General features: G+C 39.7%; 1 protein-coding gene across 1 annotated transcript; it reads right to left on the bottom strand.

The window, feature by feature from the left end:
- Positions 1-1,218: 1,218 nt before the first annotated feature.
- adra1ba (adrenoceptor alpha 1Ba) lies at positions 1,219-8,635 on the bottom strand. Its single transcript, XM_084388091.1, has 2 exons — positions 7,476-8,635; positions 1,219-2,582 (listed from the first exon to the last, which is right to left on the bottom strand). Exons 1-2 carry the CDS (start codon positions 8,401-8,403, stop codon positions 2,011-2,013), a joined length of 1,500 nt encoding a protein of 499 aa, XP_084244217.1. The 5' UTR covers positions 8,404-8,635; the 3' UTR covers positions 1,219-2,010.
- Positions 8,636-11,112: the final 2,477 nt, after the last annotated feature.

Below are 11,112 nucleotides of genomic sequence, written 5' to 3'. Positions count from 1 at the left end.
TCATTATTCACTTATAGAGTGCAACAGCTGGGTTCCGGAAGTAAAAATCCCATACATTTTTTTCAATACAGGAATTAATTTTTAACAAATTTATAAAGCTTTGAAGGCAGACTTACTGTGAGCTACGAGGTGTTCATCGATTATATGTTTTTGTGGAAACAATCAGCCTGCATGATTTCAGCGTATTTTTTTAAATAATCATGTCTGACCGTGAAATTCCTGGTGAAAAACTACATTACCCAGGATTCTGCAAAGAAATCTCCAACCAATCGGAGATTCTGAAAAAGCAAATCATGCCAAAACAACTTTTTTATGCCTGCCCACTCCCATGAAGCGCTGCGAATGACGTGATGGAGTCAGTCTCTCTAAGCTCTTAAACGAATTATACGTAACGTGAGTTACGTAATCAGACTACTTTTTTCAAGTAACGAGTAAAGTAACTCATTACTTTTAAATTTACAGAAACATATCGGAGTTCATTTTTCAAATAAGTTACGCAGTTTACTTTGTTTTCCATTGTATTGACTGACAGCTCTCCTGTCCTCATGTTGAGTAAAATGGTGAGTAAGTGCAGAGGCGTTGTGTGCGCTGTGTGAACATGATTGGTATTGTAGACTAAATGTGAGCAATTTACTCATCCCACATGCACAAACACAGATTCACTATTCCTTAATGAATAAAAACAGTAAAATGCAAGCTATTAAAAAGCTGTAATAATTAAAATGTTAAATATTTATGTATTTAATCTCACTTTATTAACCAATTTCTTTGCTGTTGACCTTAGATGATCCAATTCAACCATACTAATAAGCAAAAATGACTTTAGTTAAACATCACATTTGTGTTTACTTTTTTAATTTGTATTTGATTGCTGAGGTAAGACTGTTGAACTTTTATTCTCTTGAGTCATTTCAGTTCTGGTGTGAAAGGGCCTTTACGTTTGGCAAAAATATAACTTTTGTTATTATAAAAAACATAAAACCAAGTTCAGCACAGGTGCACGTGAAAAAGTAACGCAACATATTCCTTTCCATAAAAAGTACTAAGTAATGCAATTAGTTACCTTTTTTAGGGAGTAACGCAATATTGTACCGCATTTAAACTTTGTACCGCTTACTTTTCCCAACACTGATTAGGCCTATGCATATTTTGCAATAAACGTAAAATGTACTCTCTCTCTCTCTATATATATATAAATCAATATTCTCCGTTGTTTTTAACTCGTTTATGCTGTTTGCATTGCTTCATGGGATGGTAGTTCTTTCCCCTTACTAAAGCCGTTAAGTACCTTTGTCTTTTTATCCGATTTCCAAATACTTTTTTTTCCATCAAATCAAAGCTTGTAGTGTTGTGATTCACCGAATAGCTGATTGGTTTGGTTCATGGCTTATAACTTTTTAACAAAGACTTTTTTTTAAATCCCTATGGAAAACTAGAAGGAAAAATACTTCTGGAACCAATTCTGCTGAAAAAGTGGGCGGGCACTAATGCCCGCTATATTCGTCATCATGCATGGCAACGGGGTCGGACTGCTCACTGTAAAACCATTATTTCATGTCCACAGTCTCGCTCTCTCTCATTTTATACAAACGCAATTGCAGCCATCTTGCGTCTTAGCTGCCAATTTGTGAAGTCTGTGTTAATATAGTACTGTAATAATGTTCGCCTTGTTGCAAGGTCAGTTAATTTGTACATTGTCATGGACTACTTTTTGTTAGCGGAAGCTTTAAGACAATAAGCAGATAAAATGATAAAATAATTAACTCAAATCACGTCCGCGTATTTATTTACTTATTCACGTCTGCGTCCTGATCACCTTGTTGGGGTTTATTTTGTAATAATTACAAGCTGACTGTACATTATCCCTTACATAGCTACCGCAACTCTCAAATTAAACAATGTAGACATGCACGACAAGAAGCCCAATGTATTTCTCATCTACAATAATGTATCAGATCTGTCCGGAAAAAAACTGAAATCACTGGCATGTAAGTCACTCTTGACACCAAGCTAGATAGTAGTCTCAGGTGCGGTTCTAGATATTGGCTCATGCTCTGTGTCTCGTTTCCCATTCTGTCCATTGGCATGCTGAGGTCCTTTGGAATGCGTCCCACTGGGGAACAGCGAAGCCATCCTGTTAGATTCGCAGGGACTCGTCGCCCTAGAGCTGGATCTCATCATACCAGGAAAAGGGCTCCCAGATAGGGAGGAAGAGGAAGATGAGGTACAGGGAACCCAGCCTGGAAGAAGGCCTGATGCTGGACGAGAGCCCACAACTCTGCTGAATAATGTTGGGCTGGGGTGCGTTGGGGCCAGGGTCTGCTGACTGCCATTCATGCAAATGGAGCTGGTGTCTGTGTAGACCTGCATGGCCGAGCCCGTCTGGACGCGGTAGTTGTACGCCCTCCAGCCCTGTTGTTTCTTCTGCTGACACTGGCACCTGAGGATCCGAATGAAGGCCTGCTTGAACTCACGGCTGTAACAGGGGTAAATAATGGGGTTCAGGCAGCTGTTGAAGTAGCCCAGCCAGAAGATCACTTTGAAGAATGTTTCAGGAGTTCGTAAACTGGTGTTAAATGACCCTACAAATAGAAGAAACGAGAGGTCATTTTTAGGAAACGTAGACTTTTTTCATCTGTCACCAATAGATGGCAGACATTACCAACTCGCATGTATCTGCAGAAACACAACTAGAATCTTTCATCCTTCACATTCAAGGTTAAATCAGCAGTGTTACCTTAAAGAACTTGAAGAATCAAAACCATCAAGATTTTTTTTATCTTCTTGACAATAAATATATCCCCAATTCTCATTAGCGTTTGTTTTGTTTCCTTAAAATCAGCATTAAAGGCACTACAACAAGTGATATCACAATGTGTACAGACATTAGATTTTTTTTACTTTACACAAATAATGGATTTTTATTATTATTATTTTTATTCATTTGCATTTTGATAATGCAAATGGAGGGTAGGAAATCATAACTGTCATTAAAATGTCACAAAGGCAAAAAATCTATATACATACTGTGCAAAAATCTTAGGCATGTTAGTATTTTCACCCAAATGGTTTTAAGCCAGTTATTTATATATTTTGCTGTTGTGTGTCAGTAGGAAATATCAATTTATATTTCCAAACCATCATCGAGTCTGTCGGTGATTACATGAAGAAACAGCAAAATTCAGAATCAAGAACTGCAGCAATGTCTCCAAGATGTTTGAAGAAACAAACCTGCAAAGCTACAGTACTGTGAAAAGTTTTAGGCACATGTGTAAAAATGCTGTAAAGTGGGGATGCTTTCAAAAATATTGTAATGAAGAGATATTATTTATCAACTAACTCAAATTAATATTTGGTGTGACCACCCTTTGCAAAACAGCTTTTTTTTGCCAGACTTACACAGTTTTTCAGTTAGCTTTACAGGAAGGTTTCTTCAAGCGTCTTGGAGACGTTGCCACAGTTCTTCTAGTCTGTCTCAGTTTTTTTCTGTTTCTTCATGTATTCACAGACAAACATGATGATGGTGAGATCAGACCTCTGTGTGGATCATACCGGCTGTCGTTAGACTCCTTGTGCATACAAAAATCTCACTGGATTATTACAATTAATGGCAAAAGGAATGTTTGGAAATGTAAACTGATATTTCCTACTGACACAATGCAACAAAATATATAAATAACTGCTCACTTAAAAACATTTTGGGGGGGTGAAAATACTAACGTGCCTATTATAATTTTAAATAATAAAAAATTCTGTGTATTAATTTTGGGGTAGAATATAATCCATTTATGGTCTTGACTGGTTTCGTGAGGTTCATATTTTTCCGGTCAGCCTCTAATTCAGTATTAATTCGGTCTCTGATTAAAGGTAAAACCTGTCTATTTTTGGACACTCTCATCCTGCCATAAAGAGCATAATTTGAATAACCTGCTCTTCGCTGTGCACTCTGTAAGCTTTTATTAAAATGGTTATCTTAAGTTCTTAAATTCCAAAACCTCATAAGGAAGATTTATAGTGCTTTTACAAATTTACTCCAGCTACAAAGCAACTTCATCTGTTTAAAGCAACAACCAAAAAGTCTGGCACTTCTAGAGGTGCCATTTTCAAAATTGAAATCTTTCTCAGGATTCCACTCCCTCGCTCTCTAAAACATTAAATAAAAGGTCACACAGATCCATCATGCTTTTCCCAGACTCTGACTGTAGTTCATCTCTGCTAATGAATTTACTAACTCACTCTTCCCTGAGGAATTGACCACGTTTTCACTCTTCTGTAAATGCCTGATGTGCAGCCCGTAACCTTTTTTAGCTCAAGTCTGGTCTGATCTTACTAATAAGACAAAATAAGTCAACAAGACATAACTCTGTTCAACTGAAAGTTTATATGTTTTATATTTTCAATAATTCCTCTGACATTTTTTTGCTCAGATGAACAGGATGCATGACTGAAGCGAGAGATGATCTGGTCTAATTTGCTATGGTATATCAGTACAAGTCAGAATGAGACTTGGGTTCATTACCACACTTCAAGAAGAGCCACAGGTGTGAAGCATTGCCCTCCAGTCAGCTTCTGTCTCTGCCAGTAAGTGAATTATTCCATTACGCTAAGATGTTCTCACCTCTTTCTTCTCTAAATCACATGTCACTCAGACATCTCTAATGCCAGAGCATCTATAAATTAAGACAATCTGCACTATAAGAAGTCAACAAACAATCTCACAGCAACCTTGTTTCTTTCTTTTCAGTTCTGTTGTCCAGCTGGCATTTTGAGAAACCTCGCCGCACATGACAGGGTTGTTGGCTATTTATTTAATCCGTGATTAAATAAAGACTTTAGACATCATTGCCCATAATAGTACTGCTTTGAGAAAAAACATCACTTGATGGATGTGGCCTGGTGGCAAAGTGGTCATTGATTTTTCAATGATCTGTATTCACTCTGTATTCAATCTGCCATTCAGAAAAGAAAACGTGTTATTCTGCATCATAAAAAAAGTAAATTAATGTTTGCAGGCCTTTTAAGCTAAAGCAACACTCAACAGAGTATTTGTGGAAATAAAGCATAATGAATATCATGATAAAAATGAGAATCTTAAAGGAAGTCAAACGTTGCCTGCGAACATTAACCATCATGACCAAATCTTGATGCAATGCAACCTTCTCATTTACCAGTTAACTCCAAAATTCATAACATGGCATATGAAAACAAAGGCAGCTCAAAGAAGGGAAGTTAACTCCTCAAGGCAAACACATATTTGCCTTCAAAATATTTCCTAACTCATTTGCAGGAAAAACATATCGGCCCATCTGCTAATATGACCCTTTAGAAGGTCACTGGGAGTTGAACTTACAGGTCATGAAGTGAATCTAGGAGGGTGATTCAATTTTGACCAGATTTTTCTGTGGTGGGAATGGTACCTCTTCTATATTCCCACACCTCATCAGAAAATTCTGGGTTAAGATAGGGAGTGAGCCTGGGAATGAGAGAGCTCTGAAGACATTGGCATCTCCAGTGCATTCCACCAGGAGACCTCAGCAAGCTTCAGGGACCAGCTCTGTAGTAACTCATCCATTGCTAAATTAAATGACCACACATCAGGTTAAAATGACAGACGTTGCTTTCAATTCAAACCGGCGCACGAGTCAAGGCTTCATGCATTGTCGGTGATTAGAATATATTGCAACAGAAAAAAATAAAGTGAGGTCATAATGTTATGTCCTTGCAATTAACCTTCTGCATCTGTTCCACTGGATCTCGTCCATGACACTATTCTTTTCCGTGAGTAAACAGTATTGAACTTTAACCGTTTAAGACATTTTGGACTGAGAGGTCTGAGATGGCTACCACAAACAGAACCTGAATTAACCAATGAAACGTTTGAGCTAGAGACGTGTAGTTTTTCCTGGCAACAGGATCACATTCTAAAGTGTCAGAAGTGGCACTATCTTGACATTCAATCTGTAAAATTACTGCCTATGATTATTTTAAATCACGGCAATAGCAACGTGACTGTGCAACCGTTCATTCAACTGCGTATAATACCCTTCCATGTTTTATTAGTAACTACTAAACCAAAATCAACTATAAATATATCATTTAAAATACAATATAGCATGCTATTTTACATCATGGTCTCTCGCAAACCAGCAAAGTGCCACAATAAAAGAGTAAGATAGGCCTGAATGATACCCTAAAAATATTTACATAATCCATATTCCCTTTCTAAAAGTGTGAAAATGCGCAATACATCTACATGACATGGTTCTACAGCCGACAAGAATATTTTGCATGCATTCAACTGTTAATAATCCACCTCAGGAACGGCTGTAATTGGCGATAAATTCCATTGAAGACACACGCTGCTACAAATATTTATAAAAATCGAATTACTGTGGTAATGTCACATGGGTTTGTCTCTCATTTGTCCAAAAGGTTGAACTTTATCTCTTATCAAACACTAATGAAATAATGGGGCAGACTGTCTCTAATCGTACATCCTGGACTCCTTTATGCAACAACAATAATACTTTGAAATATATGTGTGCATGAAATATATGTGATGCAAGTGTGGTTCTGTGTTTAGAAATATAATTAGGATGAATACGCATCAAGACTGAATGTTGAACATAGCTATGCACTGATTTAAATGTGGATCAGATCATGAGCTTATGTTTATAGCCAAGTTATATGTTTGCTGCAATTTATAAACTACAAATCTGATTTCTAGTAGGGCCCACAAGACCTTGATCAGGCTGGTAGACCACATTAGCCCACCAAAAAAACACTTTTCAGACAGGGAAAAATAATTTTTATAGACAAAAAATTCAACTTTTTTTGCATATAAAGTGCATCAAACATATATGCCTTTGCTATAAACCTAAAACCATTGTTTGACTTGTACTGATCTGTCTTAAATACAGTTTAAAGTTTAAGTTAAGTTTACAAAAGTGCCTGTTATTTTCACATTTAATTACATTAAATATTGTTTTGTTACATTTACATGCAAGGAGGGCCATAGCACCACAGAACCACAAGTGAAACATTTAAAGGGATAGTTCACCCAAAAAATGAACATTCTGTCATCATTTACTCACTCTCAAGTTGTTCCAAACCTGTATGAGTTTCACAAAAGAAGATATTTTGAAGAATGTTGATAACCAGACAGTTGACGTTAGCCATTACTTTCATGTAAAAAAAATAAAACACTATGGAAGTCAATGGCTATCGTCAACTGTCTGGTTAACCAACATTCTTCAAAATGTCTTCTTCTTAGTTCAACAGAAGAAATAAACTCATACAGGTTTGGAACAACTTAAGCGTGAGTAAACAATGACAGAATGTTTGGGTGAGCTATCCCTTTAACTGAAATGTTTAATTTGTTGACAATGAATTTGTGAAGATGGTGTGTGAGGGTGTAATTATACTTAAAGGTTTGTGTTTTGATTTTTGGTTGAGGGTTTGTAAAACATACGTACCGATAGGTAGTGCGAGGAAAAATGGTAACCAGCACAGAATGAACATGCCCACTACAACACCAAGCGTTTTAGCAGCTTTCTTTTCTCTGGAAAACTTAAGCAGTTTGACTGTCAGCGAGCTCCTCATGTGGCCTTTGCTGCAGTCATCCTGCGTCTGAGAGCCTTTATAATGGATCCGGAGCGTCAGCTCATTAGAGTCCATGTGCTCCTTCATCACTCCGGCCTCGAGATTTTTCGTGGTTCTTTTGGCAACTATATACACGCGGAAGTACATGACCAGAATAACCGCTAAAGGGATGTAGAAGGAGCCCAGCGAGGAGAAGAGCGCGTAAAACGGCTCCTCTGTGATGAGGCACACAGTGTCATCCTCTGAAGGAGGCTCTTTCCACCCGAGCAGAGGTCCTATGGAGATGACAAAGGCAAGAACCCAAACACCCAGCATGGCCAAGAGCGCCCTTTTCTCGGTCACAATGCTCGGGTACTGCAGTGGGTAACGCACCCCGATGTAGCGGTCTATGGAGATTACGCACAGGCTCATGATGGATGCGGTGCAGCACAACACATCCACCGCAGCCCAAATGTCACAGAAGATCCTCCCGAAAACCCAGTAGTTAAGAATTTCACGCGTGGCAGACACCGGCAGGACAGTTGTGCTTAGCAACAGGTCTGCAATGGCTAAATTGATGATGAAGTAGTTGGTTGGGATGCGCAGGTGCCTGTTGCACACTACGGAGAGAATAACGAGAATGTTGCCCACGATAGCAAACACAATAAAAGCGCCCAGAACCATGCCCAGTGGAAGCGCGCGGCTGAGGCTGAACGAGCTCGGTTCGGTCCCGTTTCCCGCGGAGCTCGAATTGTACACGTCGGACAGTTTGGAGGAAGCATTACTCAAGAAGTTCACGGAATGATCTGTATCAGAACTCATCTTGCCTCTGCAGTACCTCCATACCAAAGTAAGAGCAGTTTTCACCTTCAAATGCGCAAATTGTTATTTCTGTATTCCAGAAAAAAAGATCAGACATGAAAATGACCAATTCAAAGGATCCGGTTCTGTTGCGCAACAAGCGTGCAATAGGAAAAGTCCATAATAGTAAAGGTTGTAGAAAGTCCAGTTGAAGATGTGCGTGTCCACAAACTTGGTTGGCCGAGTTCTCCGCAGTGTCTCTCCCGGTGTTCCCGCACTGCTTCTGACCACTCCTGCATTCACCACCAAACCCCCTCCTCCCCTGTGGAGACTACAGACCTGGCAAAGAGGTACATCTTCACGGCATATTAACCTGTACACATATGGCAAGCCGTTGTAACCTTGATTCCTTTAAACCTTTAGTATCTATTTTATGTTACCAATACTTGTTTACTAAGTAATCCAGTAGAGTCTTTTCAGTTTCATCAACTAAATTTTTTATTAGTCGTTACTCGTTAGTACTTAATCCTTTGCTAATCATATGTGCCAGTCAGTGTTGGGGAAAGTTACTTTTAAAGGTAATGCATTAGGCTACAATAAATTAAATAAATAAATAAAATTAATTAATTAATTAAATAAATAAATAAATAAATTAAAGTTACCTTTAAAGATAATGCATTACAATATTGCTGTACTCCCTAAAAAGTGACCTAGTTACTTTTTATGGAAAGTAGTGCATTACATTATTTTCCTTTTTCTAACCTGGGCTGGGCTTGTTTGTTTGTTTTTCAAATGAAGGTCAGCAGCAAATACATTGGTTGTGAGATTAAAAAGAGTAATTATACATTATTTAATAGTTATTGCAGGTTTTCATAATATTTTATGCATTTCACTGTTTTAATTCGTTTTGAGGAATACTGAATCTTTTTGTGCAAGTGAGAGTAAATGCATGCTCACATTTAGTCTAGCATGAAAATGAATAACCATCATGTTTACGCTTACTCCCGATTTCTCTCAACATGAGGATAGGGGAGCTGTCAGTCAATTAATGGGAAAACAATGTAATTTGCATTACTTATTTGAAAAACTAATTCTTTATTTTGTTGTAAATCTAAAAGAAATGTATTAATTTACAAAAAGTAATCTGATTACGTATAACGTACTCGGTTACTAACGTAACCTCGGTTCTCTCTAGAAGAGGGAACGAGTACTGCGTCTTAGCTAAGACGCTGCGGGAAAAGTCTCTTTTCACGAATATTGAAGCAAAAAATTATCCTTAATTTTAATATTTGTAAAACGCATTTGCCACAGTATGCAGCCATAGGCAAGACGGCTCGTTTGCTCATTGGCTGTTGTACTAGCAAATGCATAAGCCTATCGAGCGCAGGCTGATGCAACATCAGACCAATGAGGCCACTTCCCGCCGACGCGGGCGTGGCCTCGCCCTATAAAGGTAGCTCGAAAAGGCTGACTCACTTGATTTATTTCAACGAAGAAGCGAACCAAAGTGAATCGTACGCACGGCAGGGAACGCAGTACTCGTTCCCTCTTCTAGAGAGAACCGAGGTTACGTTAGTAACCGAGTACGTTCTCTTACGAGAGTTCTCTCGTACTGCGTCTTAGCTAAGACGCTGCGGGAACCCAATGTAAGACGCCGTGCGTGCAGGGATTAACAACCATAAACCTGGAGGCTGACCCAGGATTTACAGTGCACAATCACCAGAGGGACTGACATAGAGTCCTAGAACAAGAGGAGGAACTCTCCGTTCTGATATGTGGCTGCGTCTGCAGACGTAATATAAGACATCACTTAGACAAGACACTCTTGACTAAAGTGGGAATATGGGTCTTACGTAAAACTGCCCGTAAGATAGTAGTAACGCACTGTGCTTGCATTCTCAGTGTTCAATTACACCGATAACAGCTTAGCCTGCAAAGCGGGAACCTCGAGGTTATAAAACCTGATAAATGTAGACGGCGAGGCCCAGCCTGCCGCCATACAAATATCCTGTAGAGATATTCCACTAGACCAGGCCCACGAAGAGGCAACGCCTCTCGTGGAGTGCGCTCTGACACCCAGCGGGCACTGAAGACCCCTGGAGGTGTATGCCAACGCTATGGCGTCAACTATCCATCTGGATAGGCCTTGTTTCGAAACAGCCGTTCCCTTGGAACGTCCACTGAACGAGACAAATAGTTGCTCAGTCTGTCTAAAGGCAGCAGAGCGAGACACATAGGCTCTTAAAACCCTGACAGGGCAGAGAGAGCCCAAGTCTCCTTCCTCTTCTAACACCGGCAGGGCGGACAGGGATATAACCTGAGCCCGAAACGGCGTGTTGAGGGATTTCGGCACATAGCCGTGCCTAGGTTTGAGTATGACTCTCGAGTCACTAGGCCCAAACTCCAGACACGACGGGCTCACTGAGAGCGCGTGCAGGTCCCCTATGCGCTTCACTGAAGCAAGGGCCAGCAAAAACACTGTCTTAAATGACAGATGTTTGAGACTAATCGTCTGGATGGGCTCGAAAGGGGAACCTTTCATGGCCTCCAGGACCGTAGAGAGGTCCCAAACAGGGACCGACGGGGGTCTGGGAGGGTTCAGTCTCCTAGCTCCCTTGAGGAAGCGGATGACCAAATCGTTCCTTCCTATCGACTGACCGAGCGTTGTCTCAGCGAACGCTGCGATAGCCGCCACATAAACTTTGAGCGTGGATGGGGCTCTGCCCTTAT

Source organism: Rutilus rutilus, assembly GCF_951802725.1.
Source record: "Rutilus rutilus genome assembly, chromosome: 18".
Lineage (NCBI taxonomy): Eukaryota > Metazoa > Chordata > Actinopteri > Cypriniformes > Leuciscidae > Rutilus > Rutilus rutilus.
This window is presented reverse-complemented; position numbering and strand designations above follow the sequence as displayed.